General features: G+C 44.1%; 1 protein-coding gene across 2 annotated transcripts in view; it reads right to left on the bottom strand.

Moving 5' to 3' along the window:
• KIAA0513 overlaps nt 1-22,036 on the bottom strand; it is a 129,375-nt gene that overhangs the window by 29,501 nt on the left and 77,838 nt on the right. For both annotated transcript variants that reach the window (XM_082270420.1, XM_082270421.1), the window contains exons 3-6: nt 13,316-13,415; nt 10,445-10,518; nt 10,293-10,363; nt 2,616-2,829 (exon numbers count right to left, since the gene is read on the bottom strand). In XM_082270420.1, coding sequence (XP_082126546.1) covers nt 2,616-2,829; nt 10,293-10,363; nt 10,445-10,518; nt 13,316-13,415 — 459 coding nt within the window. The remainder of the gene's footprint in view (nt 1-2,615; nt 2,830-10,292; nt 10,364-10,444; nt 10,519-13,315; nt 13,416-22,036) is intronic.

Here is a 22,036-nt window from a genome sequence, read left to right as displayed (position 1 = left end):
TTCTTGGATACATGGGGAAAGACTCCAACAATGTGTAGGTATAAAAATAAAAAGATCATTGCGCAAGTATCGCTAAAAAACAGTTTTTATTAATAAGAAAATGAAGCTAAACACAGGGTACTCACAATGTTTCCACAACAACGAGCATGGTCTCACAAAGGTAGTAGCTATGACTTGTTTCCAACCACTAACATGGCCGACCTCTAGTTTTTCTGTCTGCAGCGCGTGGCTAGGCTCCTCCCGAAGCGTTTCGTCATATGTGACATCATACGCCCCTGATGATGTCACATATGACGAAACGCGTCTACACATTGTTGGAGTCTTTACCCATGTATCCAAGGAATCTGTCCTCATTGATCAGTTGATCATACAAGAGCGCATTTTGACTGCTGCTAAACCCAGCAGTCACCTGAATCTGGTGTGTTTCTTCCCCTTGGTGGTGGACCCATTTTTCCTTTATCACATATATATTGGCACTTTTCCACTGCAAGTACCGGTTCGGCTCTACTCGGCCCTGTTTGGTTTTCCACTGCATGGTACCGCATGGTACGGTGTTGGAATGGTTCGGTACGGTTTGGTATGGTTTGCTTTTCCACTAAAGTAGTACTAAAGTAAGTGGGTGGGATAACAATGATTCTCTGACCAATCAGTGGCTAGTAGTGATAAACAGTCAAGGCTGCACGCAAAGGATTGTGGGATATGGTACCGGTACGGCCCTGTTGGAACCACAACTGAGGTGGTACTGTTTAAGCGAGCCGTACCGTTCGGTTCCATGTAGTGGAAAAGCGCCGCCGTACCGTACCGAACTGTTCCTACACCGTACCATGCGGTACCAGTAGTGGAAAAGCACAAAAGCGAGCCGAACCGTTCGGTTCCATGCAGTGGAAAAGCGCCATTAGTCTCACTTCACTGGAAGACTTCGGAATAATATATGAGCGCTGCTATTGATTTGGTTGAATTGCCTACCATCCGTTACCAATAGGATTATGTGCTAGCTGCTTGGGACTGTTTAATTACCATACATTTATTACATTTATTTCTTTTTTTTCAGATATGTTATTTTTGGAAAATTATTCTTGCATATTATCTTAGTGCAATATTTGAATACATTTATTACATTTATTATTATTTTTTTTATTATTCTTTTTCAGATATGCTATTTTTGGAAAATGATTCTTGCATATTATCTTAGTGCAATATTCGAATATTATTTTAATCTTAAATTATATAAACTCAATAAAAATGATTGAAATAGAAACATGCTGAAAAAGGTGTCTGCAGGCAGCAGATGTGCGTTTGCTCTGTTCACAGCCAGGAGTACACGGATGTTCTTGAGAACCTGAAATGCAAGCTTTTCGCCTAATTTTAGTGGGTGTAACTCAATCACTAAAATCTCAAAGGAGCTTTAATGTGTTAAGGCGAAACATGAAATTACTTCTATTTTGCCTTCTCCCTCATCAACATTCTAAGAGCTCCTTGGAGGAAAGGGCTGGATAATGCTAAGCATCTTCCAGCCAGGAAATGAGGCGGGCTTTGTCTGACTTGCTGCTGCAGCTTCTAATGCACATTATGAGAAGCTCACAGTGTGCAGTGAAATCAGAATAAGCCATTTCAGTCAAGGAGAGGAGCTGCTACAACTGTGCAAGAGTGAGGGGAAGGCCAGAGCTCTGATTTAATAACATTTCAAAAGAGGTTTCCAATCGTTGAAAATCTGCAATTTTCATTAATAGATCACCTGGTGATCCTGCCATTTTCAGGGACTTCCTGTTATAGGGGGACAATGCTCTTTCCCTATCTCCAAAATATATTCCAGAATTATCACCCAGCTTCATTCTCCTCTGGTAGAGACTACCAATGGCCGTGCAGATGCACACTGCTCAGGCATGGTACACTGTTGTCACTTTCAGGAAGCTGGGCCTTAGCATTGCCATGTGGAGGACACTGGAGCGAGTGCATGTAGAAAAAAAGTGGCTGCAGGAGATTCGCAGCAACAAATTGGACAAGGGATCAAAAAAGGTGAGAAGAGCTTTTATGGGGATACAGTACATGGCAATTTTATAGGCTACACAGTGCACAGAGCAAATTAAAGGTCATCCAGCTATGGGGTACATCTACTTTAACCCCTTCCCGCCCAGCGTTCCTTTAAAACTTCTGAATGCCCGGGATGGATTGGTGATTATGTGACTACTGTCCGGCTGGCTATAGATCATTAGTTCTGACCGAGAGCCGTCTTTGCGAGTTCAGTCTCTGTGCTGGGAGTGCATAGTAAACACATATTCGCAGTGTATGGGAGCTAAAGCCCACCCTTTTACCGCTGTACGCATTTTACACGGGCGACAACAGGTTGGAGAGGACTGCAGAGATCTCATCACTGACATGCTGCTACAATGTTTCAAATGTATCCTTTTACTTCTCAGAAGTAATCCTGTGATCTGGTCAGTGTCCACACAGTACATAAAATACCCAATATAGGACTGGAAAAATGGAGAAGATAAACGCTGGATTGGCGGTCCGAGCAGTATATCCAGCTCCTGATTGGTTGCTGTAGGTTATTGCCCTTAGCACAGCTTTATTCACATTTGGATATTTTGCCCACCTCTAAAAATCTCTCTTACCCATTTCTTTTGGCGGGCGGACCCTTAAGTTTGCTTTCCAGCCCCCCGAAAAAGCCCTTCATGTTCTCGGTGGTGACGGAGGTGGTCCTCAGCAGCCGCTCCACGTTGTCCTTCTTCTCAGAAAACCAGCTGTTGGCAGACTTTAGATAGGCGTCAATGCTGCCAGTGCTCACAGGCTTCTCCCGCGACTCTGTGGGCGACACGTGAGGCTTACCTGCAGATTAAAAGGAGATGATCATCCAAAAAGGCACGTACTGCAAGGGTTAATTTTAGGCCATAGGAGGGATTGGGGGGGGGGGGGGGAGGATAAAGGCAATAGAGGCAGCTGACTAGGTCACCAGAAAGAGAAGGGGCATGGATCACATAAAATAAAATAAAATACAAAAAAAACTACTACTGTAAAAAGTGTACAAAAAGCTAGAAACAGAATGGAAGTACAGACAAGCAAATGTTCTGAGGAAAAGAGCGATGTGTATTATAAAGATAAGAAAAAAAAAAGATATATATATATATATATATATATATATATATATATATATATATATATATATATATATATATATATATATATATATATATATATATATATATATATATATATATATATATATATATATATATATATATATATATATATGGGATAGACCGATATGTTTTTTTCAGGGCAGATACCGATAACGATATTTTGGTCACAACGTATCGGTATCGGCCGATATTTTGTACATTTAAAGTTTTGGAGCTATGTCATCTGCTGCTATTGGTCCACTGTGTTTTATCAAGTCCAAAGTCAGTGCAGCCCTCTACCAGGAAATTCTAGAGCTCTTCATGCTTCCCTCTGCTGACCAGCTTTATGGAGATGCTGATTTCATTTTCCAGAAGGATTTGGCACCTGCCCACACTGCCAAAACTACCAATACCTGGTTTACTGATCATGGTATAACTGTGCTTGATAGGACAGCAAACTCGCCTGACCTAAACCCCATAGAGAATCTGTGGGGTATTATCAAGAGGAAGATGAGAGGCACCAGACGTAACAATGCAGATGAGCTGAAGGCCACTTTTAAAGAAACCTGGGCTTCCATAACACCTCAGCAGTGCCACAGGCTGATCGCCTCCATGCCACACCGCATTGATGCAGTAATTCATGCAAAAAGGAGCCCTGACCAAGTATTGTGTGCATCTTATACTGTACATGGACATACTTTTCAGCAAGCTAACATTTCTGTATTAAAAATCCTTTTTTTATTTTTTTTTTTTTTTTATTGGTCTTATGTAATATTCTAATTTTCTGAGATACTGAATTTTGGGTTGTCACTAGCTGTAAGCTGTAATCATCAAAATAAAACAAAGAAATGCTTGAAATATCTCATCTGTGTGTAATGAATCTACGTAATATAGGAGTTTCACTTTTGAAGTGAATTACTGAAATAAATTAACTTTTGGATGATGTTCTAAAGTTTTTTAGATGTGTGTGTATATATATATATATATATATATATATATATATATATATATATAGCACAGACCAAAAGTTTGGACACACCTCATTCAAGGAGTTTTCTTTATTTTCATGACTATGAAAATTGTAGAGTCACCTGAAATGGTTTTCGCTTCACAGGTGTGCCCTGTCAGGTTTAATAAGTCTGATTTCTTGCCTTCTAAATGGGGTTGGGACCATCGGTTGTGTTGTGCAGAAGTCAGGTGGATACACAGCTGATAGTCCTACTGAATAGACTGTTAGCTGCTTTTTTCTTGCCATAATACAAATTCTAAGTACAGGAAAACGAGTGGCCATCATTACTTTAAGAAATTAAGGTCAGTCAGTCCGAAAAATTGGGAAAACTTTGAAAGTGTCCCCAAGTGCAGTCACAAAAACCATCAAGCACTAAAAGAAACTGGCTCACATGCGGACCGCCCCAGGAAAGGAAGACCAAGAGTCACCTCTGCTGCGGAGGATAAGTTCATCCGAGTCGCCAGCCTCAGAAATCGCAGGTTAACAGCAGCTCAGATTAGAGACCAGGTCAATGGCACACGGAGTTCTAGCAGCAGACACATCTCTAGCACAACTGATAAGAGGAGACTGTGTGAATCCGGCCTTCATGGTAGAATATCTGCTAGGAAACCACTGCTAAAGAAAGGCAACAAGCAGAAGAGACTTGTTTGGGCTAAAGAACCCAAGGAATGGACAGTAGACCAGTGGAAATCTGTGCTTTGGTCTGATGAGCCCAAACTTGAGATCTTTGGTTCCAACAACAGTGTCTTTGTGCGACGCAGAAAAGGTGAATGGATGGACTCTACATGCCTGGTTCCCACCGTGAAGCATGGAGGAGGAGGTGTGATGGCGTGGGGGTGCTTTGCTGGTGACACTGTTGGGGATTTTTTCAAAATTGAAGGCATACTGAACCAGCATGGCTACCAAAGCATCTTGCAGCGGCATTTTATTCCACCCGGTTTGCGTTTAGTTGGACCATCATTTATTTTTCAACAGGACAATGACCCCAAACACACCTCCAGGCTGTGTAAGGGCTATTTGACCAAGAAGGAGAGTGATGGGGTGCTGTGCCAGATGACCTGGCCTTCACAGTCACCGGACCTGAACCCAATTGAGATGGTTTGGGGTGAGCTGGACCGCAGAGTGCAGGCAAAAGGGCCAAAAAGTGCTAAGCATCTCTGGGAACTCCTTCAAGACTGTTGGAAGACCATTTCAGGTGACGACCTCTTGAAGCTCATCAAGAGAATGCCAAGAGTGTGCAAAGCAGTAATCAAAGCAAAAGGTGGCTACTTTGAAGAACCTAGAATATGACATTTTCAGTTGTTTTACACTTTTTGTTATATATATATATATATATATATATATATATATATATATATATATATATATATATATAATTCCACATGTGTTAATTCATAGTTTTGATGCCTTCAGTGTGAATCTACAATTTTCAAAGCCATGAAAATAAAGAAAACTCTTTGAATGAGAAGGTGTGTCCAAACTTTTGGTCTGTACTGTATATATATATATATTTTTTTTTTTTTCATCTCTCCTGGTCAATAATCGTGAAAGTTATAATAAACAAATTCCTGGGTGCCGAGTGAGCCTGTCCCACCACTGTTTGTTACAATGCCTCCAGTGTTTTTTGTTCTTTTGTCACTATGGATGGGACATTTCTATTCTCGGTATAGGGCGTCTATTACTGAAGTGAACATTTTTTTGGCTAGCAGTAAAAACTGAAGTGTACTTTTTATGTATATATGAGGAGTTTTGGTTTAAAAGTTTAGTGTTAGTGGGGGAGGGGAGATATTGGTTTGGTACATTTCAGAACACAATAGAATATAAAATATAATGGTTTTGATAAGCAATATACATAATTTGAAATGTAACCTTTTGTAGAAACACTGAATACATTGTAAAGTGAAGGTCCCTTCTGAACCCCCCAAACCATGGCCTGGCCCTTGTAACAAATTGCTAGTCCTGAGTGCTTCATACGTTTAAAAGGTAATTTCCTCTTTCTGGGCAAAATGCGTTAACCAAAACTGCACTGTCCAAGTATCAGAAATGTGTAAATTCATCTACTATGCAAAAAATAGGTGCGCTAGATGTGAACAGTGTATTGGCGCTTTTCCACTGCATGGAACTGAACGGTTCGGCTCACTTTTGTGCTTTTCCACTGCTGGTACCGCATGGTACGGTGTAGCAACGGTTCGGTACGGCGGCGCTTTTCCACTGCATGGAACCGAACAGTATGGCTCTCAAAAACAGTACCACCTCAACTGTGGTTCAAAGAGATACCATACCCGGTACCATATCCCACAATCCTTTGCATGCAGTCACTACTAGCCACTGATTGGTCAGAGAATCCCACCCACCCCCTTGTTATCCCACCCACTTAACTTTAGTATTACTTTAGTGGAAAAGCAAACCGTACCGAACCGTTCCAACACCGTACCATGCGGTACCAGCAGTGGAAAAGCAAACCGGGCCAAGCAGGGCCGAGTAGAGCCGAGCCGGTACTTGCAGTGGAAAAGTGCCATATGTTATCCAAAAAGAAAACACTGTGATTACATTGGGTTGCCTGATAAATTGGTACATAATACAAAAATTATGACAAACAGTTCACAAACGTATATGTGATATAAACAATAAAATTGATGAGTCCAAACAAAAGGAAGGCTGTGGTCTTCTCAAAGGTGAAAAGTGAAAAAGAGGATGTGCAAACACAGGATCCCTCTTCGCACCCACGTGTAGAAGGTAGAGAGGTAATGCCCTTACCAACTTCAAAGATGTCAAACTTGAATAGATGACAACAGCCAGTGTGATAAACAGAAAAAGATCCCAACCTTTCACTCTTCCACCCGATGTGAAGTAAATAGAGACTCTTACCAGAGGGAGTGATGTTGTTCTCCAAAATTTCAGGCAGTATGCTTCCTTGAAAATTCTGCAAATCCTGCTCTGACGCTTGCTACTGTGGGGAGGTGTAATTCTTCCTTAAACTCCTCACACCCAGCCGCAGACAAATATCCACATAGGAGAGTAATAAACAGGCAATAGTGCATTACCTCTTAAAACAGCTTTATTTAAAAGGTAGAACACTTACATTAAAGTAGAATTTGAAAGGCGAATACAATCTCAGTCGTGGCCGCTCTGCAGCGCGGACCACGGGTGGTGACAGCGCAGGCTTCTCCCCCCCCCCCCCCGACGCGTTTCCCCTGATAAGGCATCCACTGGGAATGGAGATCCTATGTGGATATTTGTCTGCGGCTGGGTGTGAGGAGTTTAACCACTTAAGCCCCGGAAGATTTTACCCCCTTCCTGACCAGGGCCTATTTTGCGATTCGGCACTGCGTGACTTTAACGGACAATTGCGCTGTCGTGCGACGCTGTACCTAAACGAATTTGAGGTCCTTTTTTTCCCACAAACAGAGCTTTCTTTTGGTGGTATGTGATCACCTGTGCGATTTTTTGTTCATGCGCTATAAACAAAAAAAGAGCGACAATTTTGCAAAAATAACAATATTTTTCCCTTTTTGTTTATATGAAATTACCCCAAAAAAAATGTAAAAATCTAAATTTTTTTTACATTTTTGGCCAATTTGTTTTCTGCTACACATGCTTGGTATAAAAAAAAAAATCACAATAAGCGTATTTTGATTGGTTTGCGCAAAAGTTATTGCGTTTATTAAGGGAAAGATTTTTGTCATTTTTTTTTTTTTTTAACGAGTAATGGCGGCGATCTGCGATTTTTTTTGCGGGACTGCGACATTGCGGATGACAGATCAGACCCTTGACTGACATTTTTGACACTTTTGGGGTTACCAGTGACATTACTACAGTAATCAGTGCTATACATATGCACTGTTACTGTACAAATGACACTGTCAGGGAAGGGGTTAACTTTATTGGGGAAGGAGGGGTTAAGTATGTGCCTAGGGGCGTGTTTCTAACTGTGATTGGACATGGCTACTGGTGTAAGAACAGAGATCAACGGTCCTACATAGTAGAACCGTGTGATCTCCATTTTTACACAGGGAAGAATGACAGGCGGCCTTGTTTACATTAGCCGCCCGCCTTTCTCCCTTCACGGCGGACGTTCGCGAGTGACCGGCGGACATCGGGTCCGCCGGTCACATGCGCGGACTCGTTAGGGAACGATCCAGGACGGGAGCGTGCCTTCAGTGGCGCGCGCTCGCCCGCTATTGGCTCACAGGCTAGTGACGTACCGATACGTCACTTTGCCTGGCTGGGGCTGACCGCCGTAGTATATGTACTTGCGGCGGTCGGCAAGCGGTTAAGGAAGAAGTACACCTCCCCACAGTAGCAAGAGTCAGAGCAGGATTTGCAAGGAAGCACACTGCCTGAAATTTTGGAGAACAACATCACTCCCCATCTGATTTGTGATATACTTACCTCTGGTAAGAGTCTCTATTTACTTCACATTGGGTGGAAGAGTGAAAGGTTGGGATTATCACACTGGCTGTTGTCATCTATTCAAGTTTATGACATCTTTGAAGTTGGTAAGGGCATTACCTCTCTACCTTCTACACGTGGGTGCTAAGAGGGATCCTGTGTTTGCACATCCGCTTTTCACTTTTCACCTTAGAGAAGACCACAGCCTTCCTTTTTTTTGGACTCATCAATTTTATTGTTTATATCACATCAGGGGCGTAACTACAGGGGTTGCAGGGGTTGCAATCGCTACCGGGCCCCATGCTCCAGGGGGCCCGGTAGCAAACCAGTGGGTGAACTTCCAGGATCGCAAAGGTCACACTTGCGACCGGACCCTGGCATTGCACCACTGTGGGGAGGCCCCAAGATTGCAGGAAGGGGGCCCACAAGATTGCAGGAAGGGGGCCCACTGCAGAACTTGTGAAAGAATCCTGCTGCGGGACCGTAATAAAAGGCCATGCAACGAGTGTAAAGAGCCCCAGGATTAGTGGGAAGAGCCCTGGGCTTGAAGGTAAGGGCCCCGGCCAGGGGTCTGGGGGGCCCTTCATGGTTTCTTGCATCAGGGCCCTGAAGGTTCTAGTTACGCCTCTGTATCACATATACGTTTGCATTGTGCACTGTTTATCATAATTTTTGTATTCTGTACCAATTTATCAGGTAACACAATGTAATCACAGTGTTTTCTTTTTGGTTCACATACACTGTTCACACCTAGTGCCCCTTTTTTTTGCATTTTCACACTCTCACTCTACCTAGGTTAGAGTTTTGGTTGCTGCTGGAGACTCTTTTTGTTTGTTTGCGCACCTTATTTTTCAAACACAATTCATCTACTATACCTACACGATTATTCAACAGGCTCTTTTCTGTATAATGTAAGGCATAAAATTATTTGCATATTTGGGGGTAGAGTTAAAGACTGTAGGACAGGGGTGTCAAACTCCATTTCATCACGGGCCAAATCAGGATTATGGTTGCCCTCAAAGGGCCAGATGTATCTGTAAGACTGGATGTCCAGAGCATCCCTCTCCACCATTAGAAGTCAAGAGTCCCTCACCCTCCCTTACATGACAGTGCACCCCTGAGTCTAGAGGAGGACCAGAGGAGGGCTGGAGACCACTGAATGCTAAGACCAGGGGAAGTGGAGAGGAGAGGGTGCTATGGCTGCAAAGAGAGGCACAGGATCTCTAGGAGGAGATCTATCTTCCGCTCTGTTGCGGACTGCTGAGACGGTAAAGGGGGGGTAAGGGAGGGGGGGGGGGTAAATTCAAGCCTCTCTTTGGCTGCATGGAGAAGTGCAGGATCTGGAGTTTTGTCCTTCTCTCTGCTGCTGACTGCTGAGACAAGGTGGGGGCAACAATGAAGGGGTTGCAGCAGCTGCAGGAGAGGTGTGAGGGCCACATGAAATGGCTTGGAGGGCCGGATTCGGCCCTGGGGCCTTGTGTTTGACACGTGTGCTGTAGGAGGAGCATGACTGGAAGATGAGGATGGTGGGCAGCGGTATCACATGGCAGGAAAGAACTACTGGCTGATGCTGGTGATTGGCTAATACGGGATTCAATAGCAATGGGCTCGGGTGTGTTTGGATAGAACCCGCTAGGAAGCCGGCACTGCACACCGCCAATCATAGGCAGCATGCACATGTGCAGCTTCCAGTCGGGAAATGCCTCACTGCCTATGATAGGCGGTCTCTATCAGAGCACGCCCAAGCCCATCACGATTTATCAATATCTCACCGATGTAGTAATACGTGAAGCACATGGTCATCAGGTTCTTGGCTGGACCAAAATCATCCATCTGGTGACATCTACAGGAAGAAAGAAAGGGGGAGTCAGCCGGGGAACATAGTTATCATAACAGCGAGCCCCCGCATAACTGACACACTTACTCAAAGAGGACCACCGCGAAGGATTGCACCAGCCGGTAGAAGGTCTGCTCCGAGACGCACTTTGAATTGCAGCGCTGGGGAGGTGGAGAAAGCAGAGGTGGATTACAATTCCATAACGGCCAGAAACAGATAAAAAGCTTCCAACCACCAATCCTACAGAAGAACTCCAACTTCTAACTAAACACACAACCTAGTGACACTGTACAGAGCGAAACACAAAGAGATCTTCATCTAGGCATACACGTGTGAAGGAATTCACAATGTCAGAACCTGTGTGTGGTCACTCCTCTTCAATATGGGACAGCTGAGCAGTACTGAACAAGTTAAAAAAAAAAACACAAGTACCGCCTCTACCGGTCCAATGTGTGTCAGTGTTTGTACAGTGCCTTTATATAAAAGTATTCATACCCCTTGAAATTTTCCACATTTTGTCATGTTACAACCAAAAACATAAATGTATTTTATTGGGATTTTATGTGATAGACCGACACAAAGTGGCACATAATTGTGAAGTAGAAGGAAAATGATAAAATGGTTTTAAACATTTTTTTACAGATATGTGAAAAGTGTGGCGTGCATTTGTATTCACCCCCCTGAGTCAATACTTTGTAGAACCGCCTTTCAATGCAATTACAGCTGCAAGTCTTTTTGGGGATGTCTCTACCAGCTTTGCACATCTAGAGAGGGACATATTTGCCCATTCTTCTTTGCAAAATATCTCAAGCTCTGTCAGATTGGATGGAGAGCGTCTGTGAACAGCAATTTTCAAATCCTGACACAGATTCTCAATTGGATTTAGGTCTGGACTTTGACTGGGCCATTAGAACACAAGCATATGCTTTGATCTAAACCATTCCATTGTAGCTCTGGCTGTATGTTTAGGGTCGTTGTCCTGCTGGAAGGTGAACCTCCACCCCAGTTTTAAGTCTTTTGCAGACTCTAACAGGTTTTCGTCTAAGAGTGCCCTGTATTTGGCTCCATCCATCTTCCCATCAACTCTGACCAGCTTCCCTGTCCCTGCTGAAGAAAAGCATTCCCACAACATGATGCTGCCACCACCATGTTTCACGGTGGGGATGGTGTGTTAAGGGTGATGTGCAGTGTTAGTTCCCCCCCCCCCCACCCCAAGTTTTGATTTTAGGCCTAGAAGTTCAATTTTGGTCTCATCTGACCAGAGCACCTTCTTCCACATGTTTGCTGTCCCCCACATAGCTTCTCACAAACTGCAAACGGGACTTCTTATGACTTTCTTGCCACTCTTCCATAAAGGCCAGATTTGTGGAGTCCACAATTAATAGTTGTCCTGTGGACAGATTCTTCCACCTGAGCTGTGGATCTCTGCAGCTCCTCCAGAGTTACCATGGGCCCCTTGGCTGCTTCTCTGATTAATGCTCTACTTGCCCAGCCTGTCAGTTTAGGTGGACGGCCATGTCTTGGTAGGTTTGCAGTTGTGCCATACTCTTTCCATTTTCAGACGATGGATTGAACAGCGCTCCGTGGGATGTTCAAAGCTTGGCATATTTTTTTTTAGAACCTAACCCTGCTTTAAACTTCTCAACAACTTTTGCTCTGACTTGTCTGGTGTGTTCCTTGGCCTTCATGATGCTGTTTCTTCACTAAGGTTCTCTAACAAACCTCTGATCTAAATCGCTGTATTTATACTGAGATTAAATTACACACAGGTGGACTCTGATTACTAATTAGGTAACTTCTGAAGGCAATTTGTTCCACTAGATTTTAGTTAGGGGTATCAGAGTAAAGGGGGCTGAATACAAATACACGCTACAATTTTCACATATTTAGTTGTAAAAAATTTGGAAAACCATTTATCATTTTCCTTTCACTTCACAATTATGTGCTACTTTATGTTGGTTTACCACATAAAAACCCAATAAAATACATTTACGTTTTTGGTTGTAACATGCCAAAATGTGGAAAATGTCAAGGGGTATGAATACTTTTTCAAGGTGCTGTATGTGGCGGCCCCAGCTCGCACCATTCCTCAAACCACTCCAAGTGACGCATTTCACCCCGCCTATCGGAGCTTAGTCATAGAGAGACCTTTATGACTAAGCCCCAATGGCTGGGTGAAATGCATCAGTAGACGTGGTTTGTGGAGCGGTGCGAGCTGAGGCCGCCACATAGTTTGTGAGGTTGAAAAAAAGACATCAGTCCATCCAGTTTAACCCATAATGTGTGTGTTTGCTGCTAACCGTACATTGTATACCCCTTTATGTATATTGACATACATACTGACAAAGAATGGACCAGGAGAGGGGCGGTATTTGTTTGTATGATACACCCTACTGGATGGTTACTAATCACGCCAGCACCCCATTCCTGAGACCAGCAGGATAATATACACCCCTCCTTTCCTAGCTTTGAGTGGCACTACAAGTAAAAAAAAAAAAGTGTGGGGAAAAAAAAGCAGTTCTGTGCCCATGATGCAGCGGGAACTTTCCGATGTAGAGGAGTCTAAGGTTAATTTATGAAGTACTGGGCTTATACCTGAGCCCCCCCCCCAAGAGAAGGTCATTCCCATTCCATACTTGAGCTCCAGACTGTGATTTTTACTAGGCTGAGATGATGTCCTCTGTCTGCTGCAGGCAGAAGGAAGCATTTCTTCAGTCTCCCCTCACCAGTGATCACAAGGCAAGAGGCTGCAGCTGATTTGTGTCAGATGTTTGTGTGAACATAGCCATGAACTGCACAGGTACCAGGACTCACATGGCGGCTATATCATCTCTGAGCTGGCATCTCAGTCCAGGAAGCAGAAGGTGACCATAGATGATGCCTGAATAAAGATGGTGCCGTCCTAGGCGGGACTTACAGGACATCCTCACATTGATGCTATATATAACACACCGTTACCTGAGCGCTGACAAAGCGGGCAAACCATTCTCTTCCCTTCCCATTCTCGGAGCTGCAGAGCTCGCCAAACCGTGCCTTCTCCTCCTGGTCCATGTCCTCCCTGGAAGGAGAGTAGAAAAGAAAAGCTTAGCTCACTGAGGTGGCTGTGAGCTGTACTGTGCGTCAACTGTAGATGGAGCCGAAACCAGGCCATGGCAACCAGTACAAAGTAAGAAAAAGTGGGCAGGGCCACACACCATATGGAAATGAGCTGCCATATACTTTTTTTCCCTCTAAAGCTACAACTTATAATTGGGAGTACAGGAGCAGAAGCAACCAATCAGCATCTCCTTCCATCTTTCAGACTAAGGCAATCTAAGATTGGCTGCTGATTGTTACTTCCATGTGCTGATCCACTGTTGAATAACAGTTTCACATCCTGTGGGATACAAGCATTCGTGCCATCTCACACTGCAGCTCAGCAGGCATTCGTGCCATCTCACACTGCAGCTCAGCAGGCATTCGTGCCATCGCACACTGCAGCTCAGCAGACATTCGTGCCATCACACACTGTAGCTCAGCAGGCATTCGTGCCATCACATACTGTAGCTCAGCAGACATTCGTGCCATCACACACTGCAGCTCAGCAGGCATTCGTGCCATCACACACTGTAGCTCAGCAGGCATTCGTGCCATCACACACTGCAGCTCAGCAGGCATTCGTGCCATCACACACTGCAGCTCAGCAGGCATTCATGCCATCACACAACGTAGCTCAGAAGCATTCATGCCAGCACACACTGCAGCTCAGCAGGCATTCGTGCCATCACACACTGTAGCTCAGCAGGCATTCGTGCCATCACACACTGTAGCTCAGCAGGCATTCGTGCCATCACACACTGCAGCTCAGCAGGCATTCGTGCCATCACATACTGTAGCTCAGCAGGCATTCGTGCCATCACACACTGCAGCTCAGCAGGCATTCATGCCATCACATACTGTAGCTCAGCAGGCATTCATGCCATCACATACTGTAGCTCAGCAGGCATTCATGCCACCACACATGGTAGCTCAGCCTACTAAAGTGGTGGCAGTGGAAGTATCAAGGCTGCAGAAAACAACAACAAGTAGATACCTGATAGTTTATGCACATTGTCTCCTTACATCAGGGGTGGGGAAACTTTTTTCTGCCAAGGGCCATTTGGGTATTTATAAAATCATTCGGGGGCTGTACAAAATTATCAACTTAAATATGTGCCTATTGAATCTGGTCAAACATTTAATTAACTCACCCCTAATGTGATGGCTGCAACTGCTTCTCTTTGGGAAGGTGTGTGAGGTTAGCTGGTATGGATGATGTTGCTATTGGCAACTGATTTTCCAGGTTTGCGTCGGCCAGTCTGGAGCGTAGTTGACTCTTTGTGGTGGTAAGTTTTGAAAAGAACTGCTGGTACTGCAGGTGGGTACAGCTGGCTGGTACTGCTGGCAGGAAATGCTGTGGGTACTGCTGGCTCAGGCTGGTACTGTGCTGTGGGTACTGCTGGCTGGTACTGCTGTGGGTACTGCTGTGGGTACTGCTGGTTCAGGCTGGTACTGCTGTGGGTACTGCTGGCTCAGGCTGGTACTGCTGGCTAATTTTGCTGCGGGTACTGTTGGCTCAGGCTGGTACTGCTGGCTGGTACTGTGCTGTATGTACTGCTGGCTGGTACTGCTGTGGGCACTGCTGACTCTGGCTGGTACTGATGTGGGTACTGCTGATTCTATGGTGGGTACTGATGGCTCTGGCTGGTACTGCTGTGGGTACTGCTGGTTCTGCTGTGGGTACTGCTGGATCTTAGTGCCCCCTTAATGCAGAGTGATTAGTGCCCCCATCAATGCAGAGTGATTAGTGCCCCCATCAACGCAGAGTGATTAGTGCCCCCATCAACGTAGAGTGATTAGTGCCCCCATCAACGTAGAGTGATTAGTGCCCCCATCAACGCAGAGTGATTAGTGCCCCCATCAATGCAGAGTGATTCGTGCCCCCATCAATGCAGAGTGATTAGTGCCCCCCCTAATGCAGAATGATTAGTGCCCCCCTTAATGCAGAGTGATTAGTGCCCCCATCAATGCAGAATGATTAGTGCCCCCCTTAATGCAGAGTGATTAGTGTCCCCTTAATGCAGAGTGATTAGTGCCTCCCTTGATTCTCTGATTTTATCTCAGCAGTCTGCAAAGTTACAGGAAGTGTTCCAATAATGACAATGTGACAATTCCCCAATCAGGTGATACAATGTAACAATTGTGGGATTCCTGCGCAGTAAAACGGAATTTCGACCATCAATAACATGCCGTGTTTTGCATCCATTTTACAGAAATAATTTCAGGCCAATTATTCCATATGCCGCAATTCTCAGATTTATCAATAATTCAGCTTTTTGCTGAGTGAGGCCCCCCCACCCCCCAGCCTTGGCCTGAACCGTGGCAGCATGGCGGATTCTCATCCTGGCGTCCTGATATCCCTCTTCCCCAGGGCGCCATTCTGCTTGGTTTGAAGTCATTAGCTGCGCATGAATGGACGCAGAGTTCAAAACACAAGAGTCGGCATATTTTGCAGAGCCAGGGTCATCCTCTGTCATCTGCGTCCTTATTTTCCCGCTGCGTATACGTTTAGCGAGGAGCAACGTGGTACGGGGTCAGCGAAGACTTACTGAAGGTTACTGTAGAGTTTGCTGGAATTTCATATCTATCTTTTTCTGACCTGATCTTTTTTTTTTCTATACATGGAAATAATTGCATCACTGTGTCCTATAGTTTATTAGGCCATCTTTCTCCCTCTAAACAAGAAATGAGGTTATAGGCAGAGGCTTGGTCATAATACCTAATATGCAAGAAACATAGTTAAAAGGTATACATTTATTGGAAGTCCAATTACGTCCAAGGCACTAGGGCAGGCTTCTTGGTGGAGGTTCTTTTTGCCCAGAGACGTATAAAATTCCAACAGCTCACACATCTAGTGCAGATTATCTCACAAGAAATTATTGATTTTGGGTCATCTATCCCTATCTCCTGGCTAGATACCCTCAAAAAGAACACCAAGCACCAAGAGAACTTAATAAAGATAAAATTAGAGAATTTTAGAAGAGACCTGTATGCTTATAACAATCAAATATTTTCATGGAAAAAATCTCACACTCACACTCCATTTTCCCACCCTACATTTGGCCTCCTGCCCCCACCTCAATTACATTCTTTCCATAGTTCCATATCTCATCCTCCTACACACCCAAGGACTCCTAGGGGCCAGACAAATCCACGCACACTCCAATCCATGAGGCCACTCCTCCCTGCCATACCACCAGGACAGCCAACCTAGCCAGCAAACGCAATTCCAAGCAAAGCCACAACCCCCAACATGATCCACCCACTGCTCAGGCATCTGTTTCGATTACTCCAAAACAATAAGGTGTTAACACCCTTCTCCTGCGCTTGGAATCCAAGCCCCCCGACCACACTCCCCACGGGACTCACAGCTGGCGTCTCAGATGGCTAAAGTCTTGCTGCCCAAAACGGACTGGGGTAGTCTACCGATACTAGAGGCAAAGAAAAACAAAGAAAGGGCGCACCGACCTAGCGCATTATCCTCATTAACAGGCTTTATTCATGCAACATTTAAAAATGGCTACTCACAAACATAGGTGAAAATAGATCATATAGAGCTCGGTTGCTCAAATGTTAGGAATAGTCCATAAATTCGTCCATATCCGATAAGATGACGGCTGACGCGTTTCGAGGCTTAACCTCTCTTTTAGTAGCAGATCTAAATATCTGCCTGTTCTCTCAAGGGGACCACCTATTGCAGAAACTATAGGCCTGCCTGGTGATTAATCCATACTTTTAGGTACTTTGGAAATTTTATAAAATGTTGGAATGTTATAGTCCTCAATTTTCAAGTATTCATATTCCCGTTTAGTTAAAAGTCCCACCTCCTTGGCCATCACTTCAATTCCTGGTGACAATGGGAAGGGGATTAGAGTCTGTCTATATGTAGTTTCATCTTTGCGCTGTCTCTTAACTTTATTTTCATAGTCTTTTTTATGGAGGATGACCACACTGCCTCCTTTGTCACTCCTTTTAATTATATTTTTTTGCATTTTTTTAGTTCTACTAATGCCCTTCTTTCTCCACTAGTGAGATTATCCTTGGATCCTATATCTATCTAAATCTATGGTCCTAAGATCCATGTGTGCCATCTCTAGAAATAAATGTATCCATTTGTTCTTTTTAAATGGTGGCATTTTTGTAGATTTTATTTTTAGATCTACCTCGTCTTCTTGTTTTTTCATCCTGTTCCTTACCAACTTCATTTTCTTCTAGGAGTGAGATTAAGGTCTCAAGAGCGATCTCATCATCATCCTTATTTTGGGCGACTTTTAGAGGGGGGTCTCCTTGGTCATTGAGTGTTTTTAGAAAGATTTTTCACAAAAATAATACATCTTTATATACAGTGAACTCGTCCATACTGTCAGTCTGGGAAAAGAACATTCCTTTCTTTAAGAGTTGTATATGTCTACTGTTTATTTGGAAATCAGATAAGTAAATTACTTCGTTATTGGTTTGTTTCTCCAATATTTCACCCTGATGCTTTTGATTGTGTGCTCTTGTCTGTCTGTCCGTAGATCCCCTGTCTTTCCAATTTCCCCTTCCATTTTCTGTGAGGGTTGTATTTGTCCTTGGGGTATCCTGGGGGCTCCCTGGCCCCTCTGGTTCTAAAAATGTCACTGATTCAGAGGGTAAGTCTTCTTCTGTGTCACTAGGGGTTTTATCACCCCCTGAACGAGAATTTGATCTCGATCCTCGTTTTCTGGATCTACTTCGCCCCTGTCTAATCGTTAAGTTAAAGATTTCCCCCTTGCTCCAGTCTTCTAAAACTCTAAGTTTTGATTGCTTTGTAAATTTAGGGTTACGTTGAGTACATTCAATTTCTTTAAGGAGTTTGTTATTCCTCTGTCATTTTAAATAGTTTCAAACCCTGTGTGCTTTCTTCTATTTGTTTAACTAATTCCTCCAATTGAGTTTTTTCCTCCTCCACTATTAATTGCATAATTTTAACTCCATGGTCAATACACAATGCTTTCCATTTGTTTAATAATCTCTCATTATGGAGCTGCTCCGGTGGGACTACCTTGTCTTGGAGCCCTTTAGGAATAATTTTTCGCTCTACAGTATATAGGTTTCCAAAAAGGACACATTCCATTTCCTATTCAGGTGTTTCGCCAATAGAGTTTTATGCTGTTTAAATTTTTTTAATGGATTTCCTCCTCATCTGTTAGTGATTGGGGTGTGACCCTTCGGAAAGCTTGCTCTATTTCTCTATCTATGTCTTCCCCTAAAGTGAATGCCATTCCAATTGTAAGTGTGGGATTGAAATAGATACAGTGTAAAGCTTTTAAAGGCACTTCAAAAATTCTCCTTCGAACGGATTCTATAATCCTGCATAATTATTCAACAAAACAGCCAAACAGCTTATGAAGATAAATCAATATTCACATTGTCATCCTACCATATCGCTAGTTATAGCTCCTGCCTAGTAACCAAGAATGCATATATAAAGAAAAAAGATGTATACAGCTGGAGGGTACAGCCCCCCCCCCCCCCCCCCCAAGTAGTACACAAAATGGTTAACAGAAGGCAAGAAATTGGGTGGCGATGATCAAAGTGCAACAATTTATCAAGATTTTTTGTTTTTATACGTGTTGTCCAGTTTGCAGTAATTACCTGATAGATGTGAGATATAGTGTTGGGCTTCATTAACTTGTATCACATTTGAGCCATCACTCACAGTGTTGCATGCTCTGCAATATGTGACATTTTAGCATTCTTAATAAATTGTTGCACTTTGATCACCACCACCCAATTTCTTGCCTTCTGTTAACCCCTTTGTGTACTACTGGGGGGCTGTACCCTGCAGCTGTATACATCACTTTTTCTTTATATACCGCAGACAGAAACCCCTCACCCACTGAGGTAGTGATCCGTAACTCCAGTAATGTACATTTACCCAACAATGGTTCATCCTCCATTAGCATTTCATCTAAGGCCTCTCATTTTGGTGATCGCAGTCACCTCTGCAGTACACCCTGCTTCCTCAGAGTTGGTAACCACCAACACTTCAGATCACTGTCCTGAGTCCTCATCCCAAGAACATTTTTTAGAGTACAGTCCCTGCCCAACCAACCCCCAAAAATGAAAGTACACCGAAGAGGTTGTAGGGTGGGGACAACATAGATCAAAAGTCTTACGCCAAAAACAAACTACGAAGACTATAAAAATCTATAATCTCTCCCTCCAGTTATCATTTGTCCAAAGAAGAATCAACTCTACTTGGTCGAGGACTTGGCTTTGTTCCTACTACTAAATCCTTTTATTCAAAGCCTCACTCTCAAAAGGTTTTTCAATATCCAATCCAAAAAGAAGCCCAAACCCAACCCCCTGGAAACAGACCACCCAGATCCCGATCCCCTGGATTTGGAGCTTTGTCTCCATTGTTCCCCCTACCCCACTGTTCCTTGGGCGCCATTGTTCCCCCTACCCCATGTTCCTTGGGCCCCGTTTTTCCCCTTACCCCACGTTCCTTGGGCTGTTGTTCCCCCTATCCCACGTTCCTTGGGCACCAATGGTACCCCCTACTCCATGTTCCTTGGGCACCAATGTTACCACCTACCCCACTTTGTTGGGCACCATTGTTCACCCTACTCCAAGTTGGGTGCCATTTATCCTCCTACCTCCACTGACCACTATTATTCACCCCCCAACTCACTGGGCATTATTTTCCCCATCTCCATTTGGGTGCTATTGTTACACTTGCAAAGCCCCAGTGTTCTCAACAGCTAATAAGCACTGACAACCCTCCTTTATGAATGTTGCCCCCCCACCCCACTCTTCTGACACAAATGCGTCTTTTTTTTCCCCCACTGACTACCAATGTCATGCCATTCCTAATTTTTATTAAAGACAAACAGCATTTTTCCTCCTACTTACACTCGGCATCCCCCCCCCCTCCTACAATTAACACTGGGGTATTTTATCCTCCAACTGACCAGCAAGGTAAGGGGCCCTATAATACTCCTTACTGGTGCACTCTGTACACTATGTTGTGTAGCACTGTCCTGACTGCTAAATTCTATGTGCTGTGTAATATTACATAAGTCCTGACGCCCTGCACTCTATACATTGTGTTGTGTATTAAATAGTCCTGACCCCTGCACGCTATACACTGTGTTGTATATTAGTCCTTACCCTTGCACTGCATGCACTGTGTTGTGTATTACATAGTCCTGACCCCCTACACCCTATAGGCTGTGTTGCATATTACATCGCCCTCACCCCTGCTCCCTATAGGCTGTGTTGCATATTACATAGCACTGACCCCTGCACTCTACATGCCCTGCACTCTATCAGAGTTGGTTTTCTTAAAGTGTCCCTCTCTAAAACGGCTACATGGGTACGGCACATATGACAATAAAGTGTTGGGTGCTTAGTGCCAACTGACAGTGATCACCAGCTGGGAGCTGCTGCACAAGTTTACCTAGCTAGTACACAGTAAATGGAGATCTCAGTCATTATTCTTCTTGTTTGTCAGAAATCGCTGAGATGATGTCATGCAGCCACAATGGATGCCAGTAGTCCTCCGTTAATAATTGAAGGACCTGGGACCCGGGGACATAAATTTGGGCACGGTTCCTGGCACAGCCTTGGAGTTCCATAAATATTGCACATCCTCCATTCTCTGCCACGAAGAAGCTCATGGCAGATCACAGCACTGCAATCCAGAAAGCAAAAGTATGAGGGACATCTGCTGACCAATTCACCGGCCACCCAGCTCCGCCATGCTGCCCGGTGCGCACACAGCGCCTGCATCCAATAATGCAGACTGACATTGAATATTTTGAAGAAAGTTCTGTTGTCTGGATTAAGCAGACATTGCACAGTTCCTCTGGTTGGGATTGCTGCCCTTTAACAGCACAAATGCTGTTCTTTGCAACCTCCTTCTCCCACTGCAGAGTGGGTGACGCTATGTCAGTGCCTAGACCAATGAACACACAGGTATCATTTTTGCAATCTGGAATTTAATTCAAAGGTTAAAGCTTGACCCCCAGCCATCTCTTCAGACTTGCACAGTTGTACCGACTCCTTTCCTGGACTGAAATGGCTTACTCTGATTTCACTGCACACTGTGAGCTTCTCACAATGTGCATTAGAAGCTGCAGATAGAGCCCACTTTATTTCCTGGTTGGAGGACGTCCAGCATCATCTAGGTGTTTCCTAACTAGCCTGACTGCCTCTGGCCTGCCCTTTTCATTCGATGGATTTTAGTTCTTTCATTTATGGAAGTTCAGTGTCACATGTGGGTGGTGTGCATGCAAATACAGCCTTCCAAGGAAACCACACTCCTCCTCCAGACTGACACCCACACAACAATGAGCATATGTGAAGGTGTTGGACCAACAAGTAGTCTGGTGTCCCTGGAGGTGATCCGTGAGGTGTTGCCCTTGAAGGGGTTGTGTACATGGGTGAGCATAGTTAGGGTTTTGGCTGCTGCCTCTCTGATAGAGACCGAAAATGAACTCCTCAAGACAGATTAAAATGAGTGTAGAGGAACGCTCAGTATGGAAGGTTGTCACACTTGGTTATTAAGAATGTTGAAATTCACAGTTTAGTTTAGTTAGTTTTAGTTTAGAGTAAAGCCAACGCGTTTCAGTG

The sequence above is a fragment of the Pelophylax lessonae genome (assembly GCF_965119305.1).
Source record: "Pelophylax lessonae genome assembly, chromosome: 10".
NCBI classification, from domain to species: Eukaryota; Metazoa; Chordata; class Amphibia; order Anura; family Ranidae; genus Pelophylax; species Pelophylax lessonae.
This window is presented reverse-complemented; position numbering and strand designations above follow the sequence as displayed.